Source organism: Helianthus annuus, chromosome 16, assembly GCF_002127325.2.
Source record: "Helianthus annuus cultivar XRQ/B chromosome 16, HanXRQr2.0-SUNRISE, whole genome shotgun sequence".
Classification (NCBI taxonomy): domain Eukaryota; kingdom Viridiplantae; phylum Streptophyta; class Magnoliopsida; order Asterales; family Asteraceae; genus Helianthus; species Helianthus annuus.
In genome coordinates, this window is record NC_035448.2 from 28,501,176 (window position 1) to 28,526,220 (window position 25,045).

The window sequence follows — 25,045 nt, forward strand, 5'->3', positions numbered from 1 at the left end:
AATTGTATTATGTTTCAAGTTAATGCGTTTAATGCTTTAATACGCATACGACATATGAGTAATACTCGTAAGTTATAATTTAAACAACTAATTTTAATTTTTGTGGACTAAAAAACTATAGAATACATGAAAGCTATACATCATTCTAACAATATTACACGACCTTTACCATTTTGTCATTTTCTCTAGAAAATTAAAAAAAAAAGTTCACATAAACCCGACAAACACTATCTCATTGTATTAATGTGTATTAGTTAATTGTTAATGTCAAGTTCTAACATGCATAGATATTTTGTTTGCAATATATTTTAGCAATTCGCTACAGTTTTATTATGACTTTCAAAAACATTAAATTCCCAAAATATTAAAATATGAATGAGCATTTCCAACTTTAGAAATAATTAGTTTGAAAACGTTGAACTTCCACAATCAATACTTAATAGTAATTCCTCTTTTAGTTATTGGGTAACTAATACTCAATCTTCAAAAAAATAATAATAATAATAATAAAATATTTTTCTTATTATTATAAAAGAAACTAGTGTATGCTTATTCCTCCCCTATAACTCCCACACCTGTTCAACATTTCATCTTTGCATCTCTTCTCAAAAAAACAAAAAAAAACATCCATGGCTTCTTCAACTTGCAGCTTCATATTCTATGTTGTATTTCTTATACAAGTATGCTTCTTTCTACACCCTTTCCTTTTATTTCATGTATCATTTGGTCATAAAAGTATCGACTTGAATTCGTTAAAACTTTAAACATAAGTTTTTTTCGTGATCAAGGTTTGACGCATGAACGAACTAACTATAGTTTATATGTTGATTTGAATCTAATCTTTAGATGTATGACAGTTTTGCAGCTCGCGTGAAATCGTGGACAAAAGCCAAAAAACCGATCACTACGAAGAGAATCATATAAATATTTATGGGAAGAACGATATAAATGATTTGGATCCGGCTCTAAATGTGTTCTTTCATGTGAATGATTTATATTTGGGCAAAAAAATGCCTATTTATTTCGCGGTTAATGATCCTTCAACAACTCCTAGGTTGTTAACAAGAGAACTATCAGATTCGATACCATTTTCCTCCAAAAGGCTCGCGTATCTGCTAGAGCTCATATCATTAGCCGCGGGTTCACCACAGGCTCTAGCCATGGAACAAACACTTAAACAGTGTGAGCTTGAGGCGACCCCGGGTGAGACGAGGTTCTGTGCTAGCTCCTTAGAGTCCATGCTGGATTTGACACGTGGCATAATGGGTATGGACAAACTGAAGGCGTTGACCACAAATATTCATAATTTGTCAAATACCCTTTTGCAAGAATATACCTTTTTGAAGGAGCCAATGGAGATTAATGTTTCTGATATGGTGGCTTGTCACACCATGGCTTATCCTTATGCTGTTTATTATTGTCATGGTCAAAAGGGGTATAATAGGGTTTTTGAGATTTCTTTAGGGGGTGAAAGTGGAAATATTGTGGATGCAATTGCTGTCTGCCACATGGACACTTCCAATTGGGATAGCGATCACGTCGCGTTTCGGGTGCTCGGAGGCCAGCCTGGCAGCTCGCCGGTGTGCCATTTTCTCCCAGCCGATAATATCGTGTGGATACCGTCACCATAATTCATATCGGAGAATGTTGTATGTGATATATATATATAGATTGGAAAATATGTTTTGTGTGTAATATCAAATATGTAGACTAGTAGCTAGGGACTTTAACATATACTATATCATTGTATCCTTTAAACCGAGTTAAGATATATGTATACTTATTAGGTTTCTTAAATGTGTTATAAGCAGTGTTGTTACGATCGAACCGGAAGTGACCCAATTTGGAAACAGGTTTAGTTGAACCCGGTTTGGACCCGAAACGAACCGCAAGGTTGAAATGGGTTTGTAACCAACCATATACTTTGAAATTGGTTTGAAACCAGTCAAACTCGAATCGAATCAGTTAAAACTCGGTTTCAAACTGGCCAAAACCAACCCTATCCCATCCAAAACTGATTTTGACTTTTTCTGATCGAACCCGACCTGATTTCAACCCAAACTAGTTTGAGCTCAGAACCCGATTTGTTCACCCTCCAAAGTTTATATATTTTTGTTATGGTACTTTAGTACATGGGCCTGGCCCAGTTAGGCTTCAGCCCATCCGGACTTTTATCTAGATTCTAAAGCGTGGTTTTTATTGTTTAGACTTCGCTCCCAATTAGTTGGTTCAGCCCATTTGGACTTTTATCTCATTTGGGCATTTTTTTTTTTACCATCTGAATTAGTCACCGTTTTATAACACATAAATTATGTTCGTCTTAGTTGGACAAAAAGTAATAAAATCTAAAGAATACGATTTTTCATTGTTAGCAAGCTTTTCTATATTGAACATGTGATATTGTGATGTGCCAATTGATTTTGTTTATCTCCTAATATTTACTTGAGTTTGTATTTTTTTTTTTTTTTTTTTTTGTAAAGGGTTACCCCGGTGAATTTTATAAAAGAATCAAAGAACAGGGTGCGACAAAAAGTTTGACACACACTACTAGGCTTGACATACCAAGCCTAGGACAAAACAAAAACATAACCCAAAATACGGCCCAAACAAACAAAACAACCCGACAAACAAAGCTACGTAACACAACACACTAGAAGACTAGACTCGCATTTAACCCGGGTCCTCTTCCATAATTTCCCATCTTTCCAAAAGCTTCCTATGCTTTACGTCTCTGCCGATCTTGAACCCCATTATACGAAACCGCACCATATCAAGGATCACTTGTGCCACCGTCTCTGCATTCCTTTGAAGGTGTGAAAATAGCCAGTTATTCCGTTCTTGCCATATGAAGTACGTAGTAGCCGCAACGACAAGTTTACATACTTGATTTTGTATTTTGCTTGTACACGAAATCAATAATTGGATATGACAGAAAATATATTCAAGGTCGAGTGGTTCTTCTTTGTGAAATTAGAAGTATGAAATTTCATCCAATTATACTAGATGATTTCTGGATATATGACGTCGAACCATCACAACGTTTTAGTTGGTGGTTATTCGGTTAGTGGTTATAATGGTTGGCAATTGCACAATTACATCTGTAGGAAATCCCCCAAAAACACCCTTGGTAGTAACTATGTTGTTATCAAAGTTCCAAATTCCTACCGAGGTCCAAGATGCTAGCGCGCCTCAGTTGCTACATAGGCTCATTTGCTACCTAAGCTCATTTGTTACTGCACTACAAGTTCCTATTGACGATCATTAACCAAATTGCTATCGACTAGCAACAACTGATACGTGGCCGAATAACGGTGCTTGTGTATGTTTAAGTTTGGGTTTTTACTTGACTTTTAACCTTGAATAGCCTACTTTTAATTAGATTTGTGTTTTGCAGGTTTAATAAAGTTTAAGGTGCTTTTTGAGAGCTTCATGAGCTACCGGGATGAAAAACGGACAACCGGGACGCGTTACGGATCAAACGGGAGCTTAAGAAGTGAAAAATAAAAAACACGAGTTGGAGGGGTCGTCGGCGACGCCCTGTAATGAACCCCGTCGGCACAAAACCCCGTATCCAGCCATTTAACGCGTATGGGAAAAGTGGGAGCAGGAGAGGCCGTCGCCGACGGGCCCCCAGGCATCGGCGACGGGCAGTAATTTCCTCAAACGCGAATTTTGGTTATTTTGGTGTTAAAAACGAATTCTATTGGCTCAGAGGCCATTCAAGTTGGGAGTTACAACTTAATTGAGTTTGAATATTGATCTTGGAGCCACAATTCATCATCTTCTTGATCTCTAATCCATCCATATCATCAAGCTTCATCCAAATCATCCACAATCATCATCTATTTCACCAAACATCCCAATTCCACAAACCCTAATTCATCATCCATCATTCATTACACCATCATCCTTCATCCAAACATCAACCTACATCATTCATCATCCCACAAGCCTAAAGATGATCCAATCCGAGTTCCAAACATCCGGTGATCGCGTCTTTTCGATCATGCGCGGCTAATTCCTTGGAGGTTTCACCCCGGTGTAAACTTTTGTAAGATTAGGTTTTGCTATGTGTTGATTTTGATTTGTGACAACTTGAATTACATTTGAAACTTATATCAATTGTCTTGCATTCGTATTGGATTCATGAATTGTCGAAAGAGTTACTAATTTGACTTTGTGAAATGAATATGTGTAATTATGCCTTGCTATAGGTTAGGATTTACATGTTCTTGATAATGAAGCGTAGTGCGGTCCGTTGTCTATGACGTTGATAGCTCTTGGCACCCTAAGCCACGTAATACTAAATCCGTTAATAATAAAATGCAACTAAATTAAGTCTAACGTGTAGAAATTCTAGGTCTTGCAGTTGTCGAACCGGGTGTGACCCTTGTTTCTAACTTGTTATTTTTCCTCATTCTAATTAGTGGTTTCTAATAATTTTTCTAAACAAACTAAATATAAAAATTAGCAAGCTTCAGAATTACATTGTACATTGTTCGTAAATAGTTTAACTAATCGAACGGGTCGTGCGATACTGACCATCTGCTCTTCGTGGATACGATACCCGACTTACCCTAGCTACCTAGGTTTAATTGGGTTTTTGACTGATCGGGACGACACAGTCACGTCAACAACTTACGACTTAATTCTCGTAACCTTAAAGATAATTTTCTATGCAACTTCTGTTCAGTCAGTGAAAATCTAATACGTTTCCAATTAAGCACCTCTAAGGCAAAAATTAACACGAGCCCAACCAAGGGCTTGGCACCTGGACCAGCAGGAGCAACCCTTGAACCCCTACAAGCCCAATGCCCCCTTAAAACCCTAATTAGGGGTGGCAAAATGGGTGGGTTGGGCAGGTTTAGGTTATGGATTAGGATGAGTTCATTAAGAAAAACGTTAGAATGAGTTTGGGTCAAGATGAGTTTCAATCCTGATAAGCTAAAAATGAAAAATAATAAAAAAAATTAAAAATAAAAAAAACAAAAAATTAGAGAAATAAAAAAATCAAAAAATAAAAATTTTACAAAAAAATCAAAACAAAAATTGATTTTTTTTAAAATAAAAAAATAAAAAAAATTAAATATGAAAAATTTTAAAAATAAAAAAAATTAAAAAAATTAAATATGAAAAATTTTAAAAATAAAAAAATAAAAATAAATAAAATTTTTAAGAAAAATAAAAAAAAATTAAAAAAGTTAAAAAAATAAATGTTTGCTGACTTTGCAGACCAAGGCAGGATGCTGCCAAGAAGAAGAAGTGAGCGATGAGACTAACGGTACTTGTTTTGATTTTATGACGTATGTTGTTTATTCTTGGTGCAAAGATTTTTGTTTATGAATTTTAAATTAAACGAACTAGGAGTGTAGCTTTATGATGGATTTTTTGAGAGTTTTTTATGGCTTAATGTTATAAACTTATCGATCTTCATGTTTTGTTAAACTTAATTAAAGCAAATGCAAGTTTGAATTATATGTGAAAACTGAAAAGCTAAAGAAAAAAGAATGGAGACATGTGAAAATAAAAACTGCAAACAAATTAGACTTGTTTTGTTACAGATTCCTTCATATTTAATACACCTAACAAGTATGATATTTAATATTGTCTTTTTTGACATTTATTCGAAGAATATACGGAGTAGCTGTAATTTACAAGTTCTTTTAATTTAACATGTACTATCTAAAAGTAATGTTAGGTAATAAATAATGTTTGATAGAAAAATCTTTTGAAGTAGTTTTAATAAAATTAATTAGTGTCTAAACAATCGGACTACTCGGAGACGAAGATGTGTTATAATACCTTAACAAATGAATCGATTCTGAAGTTTGGAACGAATCATTGATGCGTCCCAAACGATTATGTCTTGAACGGTGATTTTGTGAAATAAATCCTTGATGCACAAACCCTAACGAAAGTCTGAAACGAATCATGGAAGACCTGTTTGTTTTTTTAGATAATTAACTAATTTCTCATCCCGGCCCATCGTCCATTTTCAGTTAACCCGTCCTGACCCACAAATTTGTTTTTTAATTCTTAAATATACCTAATTGGACACTTGGACCCCATGGAAATAACCCGACAATCATACCTAGTAAATCCCATAGGCAGCAAGTCAAGTCCCAATCGAATAATCAAACACAAGAATATGAATGAATGGAATAACTCTCCAAAAACTTTTATTACAACTAAGAAAATGTAACTCAAAAAACTTGATTATAACAAATCATAAACCATAACTCGGTTTTCTTCTCTTATCTTAATAATGTCTAACCCTAGCTTGGTTTATATAGGCTACCCCTAACTTGGTGACCAAGACATTACTAATTACTACATTATAACATAATTAGGAAACTTAACCAATTTAACATACTTGTTAAATTTGGTCCCTCAAATTCACCGACTGCGACTTGTGACTTGAACTCCTTTGATGAGTCGGGAATTACGCCAACAGCAAGACTATAGGTAAGGTTTACGAAGAGTGGAATGTACGCAAACCTTACTTCCAATAAAACCCCTGACTCCAATAACAAAACAAGTGATTAGATAGTAGCATAGTAAACATAGAAATATATAAAACATGATATACCATCATATATACTCACAAACAAGAATATTGTATAGTCCAAAACAACCCATAGCCTTAAATTAAAAGTCCATTTGAACCCATTTTTAAGTGGATGGGCTGAAACTGCCAAGCCTAACTGTTAACATATTGAAATTACAAATCAAAGACTTAAGGGAAAGTATGAACCGCATGTGAGGTTTTATGATAAAATTGAGTCTGGGGACAGACGTACTAACGGACCGTCAAGGATCACAGAAAGCAAATTCATTGATAGAGTACCAACAGTACTCGCAATGGCCGAGAACACTGATGGATATTACCAAAAGATCATTGATAACTTCACTAATGGATCAACAACGAAGTGTTCATTAATGTGGTTCTTCACCCGCAAATTCTTCGTCGTCCATTAATGTAGTTCCTCACCAGCAAACTCCCGACGGTTCTTTCATCGACAACACCAACAATCTATCACAAATAAAAATCCATCAATAATTCGTAAATTATAAAATTACGTAGTAAGCTGTTTTTTTTCGTGTTCATCATCTCCTAGAAACAATATATATCTCCTAGAAACAATGTATCATTTTAAAGAACGCATGTATATTTATCTGTTTACTGTAGTATATCAACTCAAATCATTAACTTTGATTGTGATTTAAACATTCTTACTTTACTTTTATGTAGACACATTTTAATATCTAATTAGTAGTAAAATGTATACGGTAACAGATCCATAAATATAGGCAAGCAGGTAACAGTTAGTTTTAATTAACCTGTAAAAGAAATGATTTCCGTAGATTATCCATTTTATAAATAGATACATATCTAACAACTTAAAAGTTAAAACTATAAAAGCATCTAATGCATAATAAATATTTATTAATTTTTAACTGATACAAATGAAGTCAAACATGTTTATGAGCATTGTCCCTCTCTTTCAACATTGTAATTAAGACTTTGGACATAATGGAATTTTAAAAGTAATGTTGGTTAAAATCTTTGCAAGTGTAAGGTTAAATGATATTTATATGTAAAAAGTTGTTAAAAATACTGGAATATTAAAAGAACTCATACATACATGCAAAGATTGATTAGTTAACATTTAAGTTTAATGTTCTGAAAATTAGATCGTTATCAAATTGGTCGTTTATCAGTTCACAAATTGAATAGATTTAAAAATATACAGATTGACTTCATGATTAATTTATAATTTCACAAACTGAATATATTTAAAAATATATAGATTGACTTTATGATTAATTTATAATTATAGGAAATAAAAAAAATCTAAAAAAGTAAAATCATGAAATCAACGTCATATGCACATTTTGTTTTTTTATTTAGATAAAATTGTTCATAAAACATGGCTAGCATATATACTAATCCTTGGATACTCTATACTTCATAAGTATAAACTTAGTATCCAAAAGGTTAGTAAATAGTATAATATTTTTGGGAGAAGATTAGTCATTGTTATTTAGTGGCTATTTTTCTAGCATATTCTTTTAACTAATTTAAAATTAGCTATTATTCACCACCCAAAAGGCCAACACACAGTTTTATCATAGCTTGCATATCCAAATGAATCGATCACAAGACCTCAAATCATCCTGGAGCCTAGAAAATTCAAATGTTAATATTTTTGTAGCCTCACTAAAAATAACAAAAAAAAAAAAAAAAAGTTGCCAATAACTATTGTATTATAGTACATATTTGGTAGATCGACATAACTTATAATGAACGTATACAACGTCATTAAGTTTTTTATTCATTAATTATTTTAATCAGAGGTGTGCATAAATCGGGCACAACCCTAAACGTCATTAAGTTTTTATTCGGGCCAAACTATCCATACACCAATTTTGCCTATCTACACACCTAAAAGGTGATTTTTGTCTTTACATGCACACCCTGCAGTGTCGAACTGTGGCCAAAACGGAGCGTTTTGGTCCGATTAACCAGACAAAGACTACGGGTGTCTAACGGGTCTGTTGTCCGGACCAAAACGCCGAGCTTTGGCCGCGTTTTGGTCCTGTCAACCAGACCGGGTATCAGTCTTTTGTCTGGTTGACAGGACCAAATCGCGGCCAAAGCTCAGCGTTTTGGTCCGGTCAACAGACCCGTCAGACACCCGTCAGTCTTTGTCTGGTTAATCGGACCAAAACGCCTCGTTTTGGCCACAGTTCGACACTGCAGGGTGTGCATGTAAAGACAAAAATCACCTTTTTAAGTGTGTAGATAGTGAGATGAGTGTGTGGATAGGTACACTCTTTTATTCATTACATGTTCGGGTCAGGTTTAATGAACGTATACAACGTCATTAAGTTTTTATTTATTACCTATTCGGTTCAGGTTCAATCAGGTTTCAAATTGAGGATTACAAACTGGTCACAACCCTTCAGTTTCAAACCGGTTTCTCATGCCATTGGTTTCAAACCGGTTTCGGGTCGGGACCTCTAGACCTATTGTATAATGTATACTATAATTCTTCTAAATGAGATATGTGCACTAATAGTCCCTCCCCGATGACCGTAATAGAGTGAGAGCAACAAATAAAATCCAACTTAACAATTTATTCAAAACCATGCAAGATAACACTAACTAGATAATCTATACAAAATTTGAAATTTGAAAGATATGTACATCATAAGTTATAAAGAGAAAAACCCGGTCTATTTATGTAATATTCAGTTTTTTGTTTGTTATAAAGAGATAAAACCGGATGATAACATAATAAAATATTTGAAATTTAAAAGTTTATCTCATTTTTCTCACCCGCTACTTATTCAACTATTTAACCAAACTCAACTATTTTCCATCATCACAAACCATGAGAACACCATTAGCCTTAACCGGCAACCATCATCAAGATGGTCAAGCCGACCTCAAACTCTCCCTCCAACAACCGCAACCGCCACCACAACGCGTTGTGGCGCTTCGTCACAACCGTAGGAACCCAAGACAAGTCCTACCACAAGGAAAATCTCCAACTATCCCACCACCATTCCCATGGGCAACAAACCACCGAGCCATTGTTCACAGCCTCAAACACCTAGCGGATTCGGGTATCAACGTCATATCAGGCGACGTTCAATGCAAGCGTTGCAACCGACAATATCAAATCGAGCATGATGTTAAAGCTAAGTTTTTGGAAATCTCATGCTATGTGAAGGAGAATAAATATAAGTTGAAAGATAGAGCTCCACAATCATGGTTGTACCCTACTTTGCCAAATTGCAAATATTGTGCTCAAGAAAATTGTGTGAAGCCCATAATGGCACAAAATAAGAAGTCAATAAATTGGTTGTTTTTGCTTTTGGGACAGATGCTTGGATGTTGTACTTTGGCACAACTCAAGTATTTTTGTAAGCATACTAGGAATCATCGGACCGGAGCCAAGGACCGGGTTCTTTTCTTGACCTATTTAGGGTTGTGCAAGCAACTCGAACCAAATGGACCGTTTGATCGTTTGTGACAGATTGATTAGATCGTTTAGGTTTAATGGGTCGTGTTCAGGTTGATTGGTTGATTGTTAGTAATTTCTTATTTTCGTATTTCAGTTATACATAATGATTGTATTGTTTTGTTTTGTTTTTTTGTTTATGATCTATTTTATGTTGATTAATATAAAATAAGTAATGCATTTTCTTGATGTGTTAAATCTGTTATTTTGTTATGTGAATATGGAATGAGATATCGATGTTCAAATGCTACGAATATATAAAGTTATGTTGAATGATGCAAGTATATAACATTTCGATTTGTTCCACCATTGAGAGGCGCCTACACTAACATTTATTAACCCATCGCCCCCATTGAACTTTTGAAACCGACTTCTAAGGAAAAACCAAATTAGAAATTTATAAATTTTCAAATATAAATAATAATTCTCAATTAAACGCTAATATAATTTATATAATAAAGCCCAATTTGATCTCTAACATGTGTTAAGTTAAGACCATCCGGTGTGAGCGTGGAAGCCACAATCACGCTGAAACACCACCCCAGAGTGGCGTTGTGGCTGGTGTGGGGAAGGGGCGGGAGGATTTCCATAGGCGTTGTGTTGTTGATGATGATGTGGGCGATGTGATAGGTGTGGTTTAGAGATTTGTTTTTTTATTTAATAGATTTGTTTTTTATAAAATAATAAAAAAAATGTGTGTTACGTGTCACACCTCGCCATCCTTTCACGCTCCGTCCCACTCCTCCATTTAAAAGATTTGTTTTAAACTTTTAAGGGCAACTCTAGGCCCAATGTCCAAATACTTAGGCTTTAGGCTTTAGCCCATGGTTTTAAACTTTATTATAAAAATAAAATCTCGCGAACAATTTTAGATATATTGTATTTTCATTATGCATTGTAATGATGTTTGATATACTTTTGTTGATTACATTAAATTTAGTTAAAAAAGTTAATATGACCTGACCCGTACCGGATCGAAAAGATTATTATAAAGCGATAGACTAATGACCAATCAACCCCTAAAAAGTTTCTCTCCCATGAAAAAAAATTCTGAGTTCATCACTGACTTATACGAAACCAACTCGGTTTTCGTTAAAATAAATGAAATGTTCTTGAAAAACGAACAAAGTTGTGATGTAGGAAATGACCATTAGCATCTCTTATCTAAGATGAGAAAATTTGGGTTTGGAAGAATCAAAGTTATGTGCAATCATGCATTAATATATCTCTCGTTAAAATGAACGTTAACAAACCCGTAAAACTACACCATCAGCCGTCACACCACACCACACCACCCCACCCACCTCATTAACAGAAAGTTAGAAACCATATAGTGGTGTAAGTTTTAAATTCCTCTCTAATATTTGCAATCAAAAGAGAAAAATGCCCCGATAGTTAGAAAAATTTAGGTGAAACCCACCCCACCCGCTTCATCTTCCTCACTCTTCATCACCATTTCCATCTTTCATCACCATCATCATCTATCTTTCACAACCATACCAATTTTAGTACATGATTTGGGTCTCACATAAATTTTTAAATATCAAGTATATTTCTTTTAACTTTTTAGTTATTAATTTACAAGAAAGGTACTTAGGTCATTTCACACCTATGGGGTATGGGGCGGGGGTTGGGGCGTGGGTTGGCCACAAACGCCCAAGTCACCACCCCAGGTGGGCTTGGGTTTCGGCGTGGCCCCTTGGGCGGGGGATTCAGCCCGAGCGTTGGGCGGGTCTATCAAGGTGACATGGCGGGAGCTGATTGGCCAAGACAACTAGCTGTTTGGGCTAGCCGTTGGCCAATGGCTATGTGTAAAAAAATTGATTTTTTCACTATAAAACTCATTTCTATTCATATTTTTTACCACAACTACCCCCCCCCTCTTCTATAATCATCTCTATCTTATTTTAAAAAAAAAACAAATTCTTATCCAACCACAATACGAAAAATGAATCCCCATAATCGTGGTTTTGACCCGAACAACCCGTGGGCATTACAAGAAAATCCTAGCCCACCACCCAATCGTCCAATTCCTCCATTTTTAATACACTCCACTATGCCCGATATGGCGGGTTACGCATCGTATCTCTCGAATCGTGTGTATACTAACTTCCCTCACACCGACGATTCTATACCTAGCACGATTCCACAAACGCCCACCAACCTTTCACAAACGTCCATCAACCTTTCCCAAACCGAAACCGTCCCCGAAACTCAACCCTCCATCGATGGTCCTTCCGCATCCAAACCCATCAAGAAGAGAAGTCAAAAGAAAAAAACCGAGGCCGAGAAAGCACTTGGAAGCGCCAAACGAAAACAACAAAGATGGGTCCTTAAAGAAGAAGTTGCATTGGCAAGGGCTTGGGTTCAACAATCTCTACATCCAACTTTAGGTATTTTTAAAAATTTTGTAGCCCTTATTTTAATATTTATGTTTTTTTATAATATATGAAATTTTGTTTTTATTAAAATAGGAAATTCTCAACATAGAAACCATTTGTGGGACGCGATCAGTAAAGCATTCCATGAAGAAATGGAAATTGAGCTTTATCGTGAAAATGATAGCTTATCCTCGATGTGGACCGAGATAAGCGGGCAACTCACCAAATTTAGTGGTTATTTACATAAGGCAAAGCAAAACCCAAAAAGTGGTGAAATCGAAGCCGACTTTGTGACAAATGCATTAGTTACATACAAAACGAATGTGGGGAGCGACTTCCGTTTCATGCATTGTTGGGACATTTGTAAGTTCCATACCAAGTGGACGAATATTCTCAGTGGTAGCGAAACTAACACGTCTTCCAAAAGGTCAAGGACACCCTCGTCCCAGGCCCAATCGGATGCACGAGATCAAGAGTTTGAGGACTTTGTGGATGATTCGCCAAACCGGCCAGAATACGGAAGAGATGCTGCAAAAAGGCGCGCTCAAAAATCAAGATCGGGTACGCCATCGCCTTCAGTTGGGAGTTCGGGCTCGCGTAGGGGAGTATACAACGATCAGTTGGAAGACATTGCATGCAAGTTAGATACATTCAACGTATTCCAACAACAAAGAGCCGAAATTCGGAAGAACAAAGAAGCTAGGGATGCCCTGAAAGAAAGACGAGATGATATGAAATTTCTAGCCCAGCCCATCGATCACCTATCAGGTGAAGAGTTGGAACTAATGTTGGAGACGAGAGAAGAGATAAAGAAAAAATATTACAAGCACTAGGAATTTTTTTATGTAATTTTCTTTATTTAAAAAACATTATTAAAAAATTTAAATTTGTTTTAAAAATATAAATATGCAGTTTGGGCTGGCCACGCCCCAAACCCCCGCCCCACCATACCGTCTTCAATGTGGGTCAGCCCAGCGAAGCCCACCCAAGCCACGTGTCAACCCATGCCCCAAACCCCCGCCCCACCATACCTCACGGTCTTAACTGAGAAAACTAACATTCACCCACATTACGAACTATCAGAGAAACAAGTATACAAAAGTTAAGAACTATAAGTGTAATTTTTAAAAGATAAAGGACTATATGTGAAATTTCACTAAGCTATATCCAGACATTTTTCTCGAATCAAAATAACATCCTCTGCTCTGGGGCGTACATACTTGTACAAACTAAAACTTGGGAGCTGTTGTTCTTCGAAGGCAGTAAAAAATCACACGTAAATCATCCTCTTTGATCATTCAAATTCATCAATTTTTTTTTTTTTTTCAGAATCTCTCATTCATCTACAAACAAATTTGCAGATGGAAAATGGAAATGATGAAAAAGGTGAAGCAGAGGCTGTGATAATTGGGGGTATGGTGTTAGATATTCACGCCACTCCTTCTATTCCTCCAAACCCTAGAACTACAGCTCCTGGCAAGGTATTATTATAAATCATCATTTTTTATATCATTTGTTATCAAATGCACTTTGTAGTTTAAAAAATGGTGATAAACTAGTAAAAAAAGATTCAATTTTTAACCTAGTTTGAAAAGTAGCAAGATTGATCTGAAATCTTATTCTAAATGTGTGTTCTTGTCAGACATAGGGATTATGATTTTGTTAAAGGGAGTGTTTGGATGAGTATTTGAACCTTTAAAAGTTTTTTTTTTTTAAACCTTATCACAGAATAGGTTGATTAGGGTTTGTTTGGATTGCTTGATTTTAACAGCTTAGTTGCGATTTTCGAAAACAGATATAAATGTTTGGATGAAGTAAAAGTGGTTAGACTGTGGGGTATGGTGGGCTTGGGTTGGGGCATGGGTTGGGGCATTTGTTGACACGTGGAATGGGAAAAAAATGGAAAAAAAAAACTCACGCCCATGGGGTATGGTGGGGCTTGAGTTGGGAGCTTGGGTTGGGGGTGGGGCTTGAGTTGGGAGCTTGGGTTGGGGGCATGAGTTGACACATAGCCATTGAGAGTCTGCCATGTCACCTTGCTAGCCCGCCCCACGCCCGGCTTCAAACCCACGAAAAAGGGGCCACGCCCAAACCCATGCCCACCCGGGGTGGTGGCTTGGGCGTTTTCAGCCCACCCACGCCCAAACCCCCGCCCCATACCCCGCAGTCTTATACTTTTTTTTTGAACGGCCAACGAATCCTCCAAACGGGCTACTGGCGAAATTCACCACATCAGGATACATTCGCCTCCGAACCGGGGAAAACCCTCACCTAGGGCCGAAGCCCGTGAACACTCGCCCGAAGGCACGACAGTGCGGTGAGGTAAAACCCGCTCAGTTCAAGGATCGAACTAGCGATCTCCACCTATTCGCCTAGTCTCCCATCATCACCAGGTGCCGCAGAAAATAATGGGGAGGGCAGGAATCGAACTTGGGTCCCTTAGAACACCAAGACTCTCCCTTACCACTCCACCACCACCTCATTGGCGCAGTCTTATACTTATAAGCGTAAATCCCAAACACCTCCTAAAGCATAGTTGTTAATGGCGAATATCGACATATAGCGATAAGGTACCTATATGCTGCATAGCGAAATATAGCGGGCGGCTATTTTATAAATAGCGATGCACTAGAATTTTTTTATTAAATTTATATGTATATTATATCAAAATACCCTGGTATATATATATGCTATTTTACATGTATACTTAACATGCTGTTCCTTTTGGAGCCGAGGGTCTGTTCTGGAAGCAGCCTCTCTATCCCTAGGGATGGAGGCAAGGTCTGTCTACATCCCACCCTCCCCAGACCCTATAAGTAGCTTTGCTATTTGTGGGATTTACTGGGTATGGTTGTTGTTGTACTTAACAAAAACCTAAAATCCAGCTATTTTATAGCTATATTTAATTTCTATTTATATTAAAAAAAAACAAAAAAAGTTTTTCGCTATTATCGCTATCTATCGCTACAACCCTAATAGCGAGTCTAGACTTATACGCTACGTAGCACGCTATAGGGATCGATACGCTCGCTATTGACAACTATGCCCTAAAGCAGGATATAGTCAGAATCAGAATATCTTTAAGCTGCAATAAGTAGTTCAAATGCGGCACATCCAAACACCCCTAAACGCTCAATTTGTTTAAGTTGTATTCAGGTGCAATATGCAGCAGGTGGTGTAGCAAGGAACATTGCTGAGTGCGTATCGAAACTTGGAACAAAGCCTTACATGATAAGTGCATTAGGATTGGACATGCCAGGTCAGCGATGCCAATAGCATGCCCTACAAGTAGCAATTTTAATCCATTTAATTAAACAGGTCAATCATGTTATGCTTGATCTCTCATGGGTAAAAAAGTTTAAGCTTAAAAAAACACATGTTCAACCGGTAGAAAGGTGCACAAAGTGTATGGTTAAAGCATAAAACTCCTAAATCATTTTATTCAAAAGCTATACTATTAATTAATGTAATATTAGATGTTTTTTCTGTTATATTTGACACACCATTTATTTATGAGAAGTTACAGATGTTTTACATTGTTAAATTCAACAGGGAATTTGCTGCTGGAATACTGGAAGTCTGCAGGATTATCATTAGAAGGTAGACTCGTTTTTGAGTACCAATTCTGATATTATATATTGAATCACATTTTTTAATAGAAAATGTTGATTATAAATATAAATCTGTATTTTTATTTATTTATTTATTTATAAAAGGCATTCGAATGAGCCATGAGATTGAGACTCCAGTTGTATGCATTGTCTTTGATACCGAAGGAGAACCGTCGGCTGCTGTTGCAAGTGTTGAATCACTTGTAAGTATTTTTTTTTTTAAATCTAAAATTTTTGGGTAGCGTTATTTCCAATAATCACAGTTGACAGTTTAAGTTATGTACTGATTATTGGATTATCTTTGGTTGTGGTTTATCTCTAACGAGTCATATAACTAAAAACAAGAAAAGGATCAATAGTGTAATAACTAATAACATAGTTTTTGACTTTTCGTTATCTTATTAACTAGTTATAAAAATGAATAATTGTTTTTGCGGGATAATCAGACTCCGCCTGGCCTAAATTGTAATTTAATTAAGTGGTTTTTTGTTATCTGTTCTAGGAACGGTTTCTTACACCCGAGTGGGTCGTACAATTTAAACGCAGTATAGCATCAGCTCCTATCATGATGGTTGATGCGAACTTAAGTCTACCAGCTCTCAAAATGTCTTGTCAGCGTATGTACCCCCAAATTAAATTTAAAAAAAAATAATTAAAAAAAAAAACAATTTTTTTTTTGAACTTTTTAATCTTCTTCTTGCAGTGGCAACAGAAGTTGGTACCCCAGTGTGGTTTGAGCCTGTATCTGTCGCAAAGTCGAAAAGAATCGCTTCCGTTGCCAAGTATGTGAGTCTCTATTTCAAAACCTCTTATTTAACACAATTTCGAATGTCGGTGTTTATAAGTACACGGATGGTCCCTATGGTTTACCAAGACTTTGAATTTGATCCCTAGCTTTCGGAAAGTACACGGATGGTCCCTGTGGTTTGCACTTTGTAGCGCATTTAGTCCCTAGCCAACAAATCTGAAGGTTTTAGCATGTCCAAGTTAGGGACTAAATGCGTTACAAAGTGCAAACCACAGGGACCATTTGTATACTTTCCGAAAGCTAGGGACCAAATCTAAATTTTTTGTAAACTACAGGGACCATCTGTGTACTTTACTCTAAAACCTCTGTCATTTTACTCAAATAGTTTGATTATTTTTTAATCATCTTTGACTCACTAAATACTGTTGAAAATTTTGTTACAGGTAACGTTTGCTTCACCTAATGAAGACGAGCTAATTTCGATGGCAAATTCTCTATCTAACAAACAAAAACTCCCCACAATTACAAAAAATAACAACACCACAATATCATCTCTATTTCAACAACTAAAACCCGCAATATGGGTTTTACTTGAAACCGGCATCAAAGTGGTTATTCTAACCCTCGGTTCAAAAGGCGTATTATTATGCTCTAAAGGACGGTTCAACTTTAAACATATCGGGCCAAAAAGAAACGACAGGTCACATGAAATAGGCAGAAGGTTATACGATACCATAAGTCAACTCTGCCCATCTGAACGGTTTTTTAGTGCATTAAGGCTTGAAGAAAGGTCTAGTATGAGCCCGTATGTGGTGCATTTTCCAGCTGTCGAATGTGCGTCAGTTGTGAGACTGACGGGTGCTGGTGATTGTTTGGTTGGTGGAGCGGTTGCTTCGATTTGTGCGGGTTTAGATGTTATGCAAAGTGTTGCGGTTGGAATTGCGGCTGCTAAAGGTGCTGTTGAGGTGGAGACAAATGTACCTAATGGTTATAATTTGGATCAAATTGCAGGTATGCTTGTTGTAGTTTTTAAAATCATATGTAGATCTGTCAGTGTCGACCCGTTTAAGCTTGGGTCAATTTGGTTTACGTTTTATGACTTTAATGGGTCAATCATTTTTTTTGAAAAAGAAGAAGCTTAAAGGGTTGTTAAGTGGGTCGAAACTTGAAAATATATAAAACCTCTTAAAACGTTTAATTTTTACATGGTTGTAATTTATGTACGCTATTTTATACTGCAGCCGATGCACGATCAGCGTACTTGGGTGCCAAGGTTGTTTTTTGTGAATCGACACTGTGAAACACTGTCTGCAAGGGATTCCTAGACGTCAAAATGAAGCATATTTTACAAGTCACTTTTGAAGGCTTGTCCGATCGTTAATCGGTTATTATACGAAAGTGAACACTGTGTACTGACATTCAACCGCAAGTGCTATTTGGATGTTTGAAACTCTTGATTTTTCTTGAGGATTTAGTTATAAATTCAGGGGCCAATGCGAGCTCTATATCTAAAGCCGTAAGCTGAGTTCGTTGCTAACTTTTTAAGCTTGAGTTTGGCTTAGATTTGGCTCTGCTGGTGTATTATTTATTCCATATTTGATTATCCTGTTTATATACTCCTATTTTAATATAAACTAGGTGTACACCCGTGTGAATACACAGGTTTGTTCTAATAAAGATCGGAATCAAATACTAAAAAACATATTATAATATATTATTTAAATTCTTTGTGTTTAGTTACATATCTTTATAAAACAATGTTAAAGACAGTATGTGTTAGTGTACATGTTTGATATAGAAATAAACTTAGTAGTTTCTAATGTGCAAAGTTTTTTCCTACATCTATATGGAAAATCTGATGTGAGTAAATAATTGCAAGAACATCACATTCGCATTATAGTTATGAATTGAGAATTTCAAATTTTATAAGTCATAAGTGAAGCTACAAAACATTCAGAAACAAAAGTCCTTTGTCTCTGTTTCAAGCAAATATTGACCTTGAAACCATATCTGCAAGTGGCGTTGAATTTCTTGATTTCAACCCCCAACGTACCTGAAATTAACAATTACTATCCAGTAAGTTTCAACGCAATGTGATTGAAAAATCATATAAAACAACCTAAGTTTCGAGATGTATTAAGGAAAACCGTTACCTGATATGTAAACGGAAAGAATGTGATGGCTCAACGGTTGTTGCTGTGATTAGATGCAATGAGACCTCACAAAAAGAATATGATGGCTTAAGAATAATTATAAGCTTATTAACAAATGAGACCATATTAATTTAAAATTTAACCTTATGATAACCAAGAGGCAATCTTGGTATATTCTGAAACATAAAGCATCGTTGAACATGGGTCATCAGCCAAATCAAATACTAAAAAACAAATTATATCCCTGCATGAAAAACAATATCGATAAATTTAGGGAAAATGGGTTTGAAAGATGATAACCCAACAGTAGAGGATCTAATTCTACAGCTCCAATAAATGCAGGGGTGTTCTCAAATAATGGTTCATAGATGTTTGAAAACCGACAAAAAATAACAAATGTCCACAGTACTGCTTCGTTGGACATTTGTCGGTCTTCAAACATCTAGGAAGCATTATTTGAAAACACACCTGAATTTCTCGAAGCTGTAGAATTAGATCCTCCACTATTGCGTTATCACCTTTCAATCACATTTTCCCTAAATTTATCAATTTTGTTTTTCATACCTCGCAAAGCCACCTATCCGCCTGCAAAGAGATTGAAAAACCTTGAAGTATAACATGTACTTAATTATATGGCACCGGATTCTCACTGATTCAAGAATCTCAACATCACCTAACAACAAAGAACCAATTTACAACCATCTTAATAACAATCCATAATTCAGATTATTAACTTCTGAATGCACTAACCGGTTTTTCCTGAAGAATTGTTGTCCAGTCTGTTTAATGTGGTGTCAATTGTATTGTTATTCTGCTTCTTCGCTGTATTAACATTTTAAAATGTTAAAACATAAAAGCAAACAAAATGTTCCAAAAAAAAAACACAAATAGTTAGTTATATGCTACCAACCTTGAAGTGTTGCACCGCAGCCTCCACATGTGTACACCAGTTTGTTGCTTATGAAACTAACCGTCATCGTAATCAGCAAATTGCTGTTATCATCAAAACACATTTAAGAGAAAAGTAAACTGAATGAAAAACAAACAAACAACATTGAATCTATAAACATCTTTCAGATTGCCTTCATTGAGTCTATAAACATCATCTACATCAAAACAAAAATCATCACCACAAACCAAAAAAGATGAAACCTTTATGAAAAACAAATTCTTGAAATTACCAATCACGACTAAGAACAAACAGACCTTTCTCCATCTTCAGGCGAAAACCTTTATGTACCAAAAAAGATGAAACCTTTATGAAAAACAAATTCTTGAAAAATTTACCGGCGTCCTTGAATCCTAGCTAATTAGGCATCTCTGACATTTTGCAAAATCCATTTTCTTGTATAGATGTGACAACAATTATACACGATCCCTTTTCAAAACCTTAATCACCAACACAGCGTCAACGAAGGTCATTCATGGTGAAGTTGCAAAACATTTATATTGTCAGAATGTCAGGCTCAGATTGTGCATAAAGATGACAACACCATGGCTGCAAGAGAGGTTGCATGAACAACTGCCATCCTACAACCTTGCTATACCATAATGCTATCGTCATTCAATTTTTGCTCAGATCTACAAAATCATCATAGCCTCATGTTGAAAGGACAAAAAATGCACTTTGCATTCATTTTTATTTATCATCACAGTCAACTGTAAATGATTTGCTAAAGTAATACAAATGATTTGAAAATGTCAGACCTCGCGTATATTCGGGCAGACGTTTCCTTCATCATAGTTTTAGACTAAGGTGAGAAGCATCTCATCAACATCATTGACTGAGTATCCCTTAGGTGACATCGATCTAATTATCATCAACCAAACATCGATTACACCCAACGCTACCTAGAACAACCGCGAACGGCAGCCGACAACAATTAGGCCATATTGCATCAACACGCCAGATCTCGCCATCATAGCTTCAGATGACAAAAACATCTAACGTGATCAAAAATGAACCGATCAATTATCAAAATCAAAAAAATCCTAATTGAATGTTAATCTAACAACACATACAGGTTCAGTTAACACAGACAGAATTCAGATGATACAGGATCAGGTAATAATCTGTTTTTTTAGGAGGCAAAATTTGAAGTGCATAGGGAGTTGTTTTGGCCATTTAATGCACTCAGAAGTAATCATATCAACTCTCTCTTTCTTCTCTATTCAAAATCACAGGCCACATTACTCTTTTTCTTCTCTATTCAAAATCACAGGCCATATTTCTGTCTTTCTTCTCTATTCATGGTGAAGATGCAAAACATTTATATTGTCAACTGTCAGGCTCAGATTGTGCAGAAAGATGACAACACCATGGCTGCAAGAGAGGTTGCATGCACAACTGCCATCCTACGACCTTGCCATACCATAATGCTATCTTCATTCAATTTTTACTCAAATCTACAAAATCATCATAGCCTCATGTTGAAAGCGCAAGAAAAATGCACTTTGAATTCATTTTTATTCATCATCACATTCAACACTAAATGATTTGCTAAAGTAATAAAAATGATTTGAAAATGTCAGACCTTGCTTATATTCGGGCAGACGTTTGCTTCATCATAGTTTTAGTCTCAGGTGAGAAGCATCTCATCAACATCATTGACTGAGTATCCCTTAGGTGACATCAATCAAATTATCATCAACCAAACATAGATTACACCCAACGCTACCTAGAACAGCCGCGAACGGTAGCCGACAACGATCTGGCGTGTTGTTGCAACAACACGCTAGATCTCGCAATCATAGCCTCAGATGACAAAAGCATCTAAGGTGATAAAGTTTTACACTGATCAATTTTCAATATCAAAAAAATCCTAATTGAATCTTAATGTAACAACACATACAGGGTCAGTCAACACAGTTGAGATGATACAGGTTCAGGTAACAAATAGAAACCCCCTGTTGTAGAAGCAGCCAGTGAGAATGTTTTAATGAAATTTTGTGGAGGGGTCGGTGACATTGTCGAGGGTTGTCAGGAAATGCTATCACTTAGCATTTCCTGACAACCCTCGACAACGTCACCGACCCCTCCACATTTTCCACCAAAACACTCTCGCTGGTTGCTTCTACAACAGAGGGTTTCTTTTTATTACCTTGAACCTATATCATCTCAACTGTGTTTTACACATCCTTTGTGTCTTCCTCTCTTACTTAATAGCTAAGAACGTGACACGTAGGCAAATCGAGGTCATCCTCTAATTTCACTTAATAGAATCCTGAATTCAAACCGTTACATAATTAACTTCTTTAAAATTTAATTTGATCAATTTAATGGATTTGAGATAATGCAAAACATTTCAAACAACATTTCAAACAACGTCACCTCTAACCTGATGTAATTTAAAGGGCAACATGAGTTATCTCAAACTTATCGATTATCAATTGGTCATGGATAAAATCCATTAACTGTTGGCTTGACATGCAATCCCTAAACACATGAAAGTAAAATAATTTAGTAATGATCCAAAAGATTAAGAAAGAAAATTTGGACGGCATAAATTATAGTGTCATTTCATATAAACCCTTACCAGATACCATCACATGTCAGCACAATAAACTCATCATCCTCACATAGCTCAAGCTAACAAACATTAAAAATGCCCATTCCACAACTCCCTATGCATTTCAAAATTTGGCTCCTAAAAACAATACTTTTTTCATAATAAATAAAATCAGATTATATAAATAGATGAAAAATGAGGAAAGATTTGTCGGAAATAGTTGGCTTGGTCCGACCAAGAAAGGCATGGGAGTTGTTGGGCATAAAGAAAAGATGCCACAGTCTTTACCTATGGTTTCGTGACCCTAGTACTCATCGCGGTCGGTTTCATTATTTAGAATTCCCATAGGAATTGGAAACTAATCCAATAAATATTGGAATCTAACAAAAAGTTAGGAGTTAGTATGGGTTGTACCTTTGGATGGTTGGGCATTAAAATTAGTCCTTGGAATAAACCGGAAGGAAAGGATCGACCAAAGGAGTAGCTATTGAGCTGTTAAGAAAGTGAAAGTTCAGTCCTCATATAAGAGTCCGATCGCTTCTTAGCCAACCGAGTGAATGAGAAAGAATGTAATTTCTAGCTATGATTCACACCGAGAAAGAAAAAATTGGCACTTTGAAATCTATACCCTCCATCGACCAAGACTCCTTCAATATGCACTTTTATGTAAAGTGGCTTTAGGTGCATGGTCATCCATATCACCTGGGTCTCTTTCTCTTAGGTTGGTTTCAGCAGGAAATACAAAGAAAAGTAAGTGGGTCCAGTCCACATCTTTTTTTCTTTAATAATGAACACTATAATTCGATGAATGACTCAAATGATTCGATGAATGACTCAAATGATTCCGGAAATACATCAATTTCTCCCTATAATATTGATACTTAGTATCACGATCAAGTTTACTAATTACCTTCGAAAAACATCTTTTTTTTCATTTTTTCCTAAACTCTTATCAAAAGGTTCGCATAAGAAATTAACATAGTTCTCGTAAGAAGTCATTATGGTTTGAATCTTTTGTTCCCACGTATCCCTATCCTTTTTCATCTTTTTTTGTTTTTCTGGTATATTTTTATACAAGTATTTTTTCAGATCCTCCTGCTTGATTATACCTTTCCAGTTTTCTGTATCAATACCTAGCGCTTCGCGCGTCGGACGCTGTTGAAGAGGCAGCGGAAGCCGCCGAAGAGGCAGCGGAATCCGCCGAAGAAGGGAAGGAATCCCAATCCGTCTCCATGAGAGCGTCCATCTCACTCCTTCGTAGTACGAGTTGTCTACTGGTAATCATTTGATTTGTTTTCATTTTCTGTGTAAAAATTAGGAATTCCTCTTCCAACTCGTCCCAGAATGGGCGTTATGGCAAAGAACAAGAGAACAAGAAGAAAACAAAAGGAGAGATTTGTCCAATAGTCACAAATGGTGCCTCCACAGGTTGACATCCGATCCAACCTAGTAGTAAGCGATCCGCCAAAAGCAACCAAAATATTCCTTGGTGAATCGGGCGAAAACTTGAACTACGTACATACATACTTTTAAAAAAAGGTAAAGCCAACAGACATATAAAAACTGGTGCTATTGCGGCTACACCTCCCGCTTTGTCAGGTATACTACGAAGAATGGCATGGATCGGTAGGAAATACCATTCCGGTACAATATGAGGCGGGGTGGGCATCGGATGAGCAGGTATATAATTGTCGGGATGCCCCAAAACATTAGGAGCATAAAAAATAAAAATGGAAGAAAAGATAGCAAAAGCTACCCAACCTACTAGATCCTTTACATAAAAATAAGGGTAAGAAGCAATTTTATCCATCTCTGAATGTACCCCCAATGGATTATTTGATCCATATTGATGCAATGTTGTATATATAAATAAATCGTAATTATGACATCAGCGAGGACTACGTGGCATACCTGAGAAGTTGACACGTAGGCATTTCTATGTCATCATCTAAGCTCCCTTAATAGAGTATAAAATAAAATATAGATAGAAATCTAATTACAAAAGTGATGCAAATATAAAGAAATCTAATTACAAAAAAAAAAAAAAAAAAAACAAAACAGACAAAATTGATAACTGGAAGTTCAAAATAATGAGAGAAACCCGTGGAACGATGTGCTCCATTCCTCAATGAGGACCAAAATTCCTCTGCAAGTGACTTCAACTTATTAGTAACAACATTTCAAATGAGTCCATTATGATGTGTTTTATCTCAAAATGTCAACAGAAAATGATACTTACCATCACACACAGGTGCATTGGGATGAGAGCAATTACGTATAATGTCAGGAAGAAGGTTCTCAAAATACTCTGTTCCAAGAGCAGCCACAACCTAAAAAAAGAGAGATCGTTTGTTAACATTGGTCCGAATAGTCAAATCTGTATAATTTTTATTTATATCAAAAGTACGTTGGTTGCTTTATTTACTTTAAAAACCTAACAGTTCCGTAATAGTTTCCTTCAGATATCCTTGCCAAAATAATATAGCTTGCAACTTGAATAAACAAAACAAATCTAGTACCTTGCAATTTACACTAACTTAATAACTCTAAAAAACACTGTGTACATGAACATTCCCCCTACTAAAAACCAAACTGACTTCTAACCGACTACG

General features: G+C 36.1%; 3 protein-coding genes across 3 annotated transcripts; all 3 read left to right on the plus strand.

Annotated features, from left to right (window-relative positions):
- The first annotated feature begins 555 nt into the window (after positions 1-555).
- LOC110916184 (BURP domain protein USPL1) lies at positions 556-1,824 on the plus strand. Its single transcript, XM_022160944.2, has 2 exons — positions 556-680; positions 858-1,824. The coding sequence occupies exons 1-2, from the start codon at positions 630-632 to the stop codon at positions 1,629-1,631; spliced, it is 825 nt and encodes a 274-aa protein (XP_022016636.1). The 5' UTR covers positions 556-629; the 3' UTR covers positions 1,632-1,824.
- A 7,574-nt stretch (positions 1,825-9,398) lies between these two features.
- On the plus strand, positions 9,399-10,081 carry LOC110919078. The gene has a single exon (XM_022163356.1). The coding sequence runs from the start codon at positions 9,399-9,401 to the stop codon at positions 10,041-10,043; it is 645 nt and encodes a 214-aa protein (XP_022019048.1). The 3' UTR covers positions 10,044-10,081.
- Positions 10,082-13,606: 3,525 nt separating this feature from the next.
- LOC110916352 (pseudouridine kinase) lies at positions 13,607-18,405 on the plus strand. Its single transcript, XM_022161096.2, has 9 exons — positions 13,607-13,688; positions 13,774-13,893; positions 15,569-15,671; positions 15,965-16,012; positions 16,129-16,226; positions 16,526-16,640; positions 16,727-16,809; positions 17,215-17,782; positions 18,013-18,405. The coding sequence occupies exons 2-9, from the start codon at positions 13,774-13,776 to the stop codon at positions 18,069-18,071; spliced, it is 1,194 nt and encodes a 397-aa protein (XP_022016788.1). The 5' UTR covers positions 13,607-13,688; the 3' UTR covers positions 18,072-18,405.
- Positions 18,406-25,045: the final 6,640 nt, after the last annotated feature.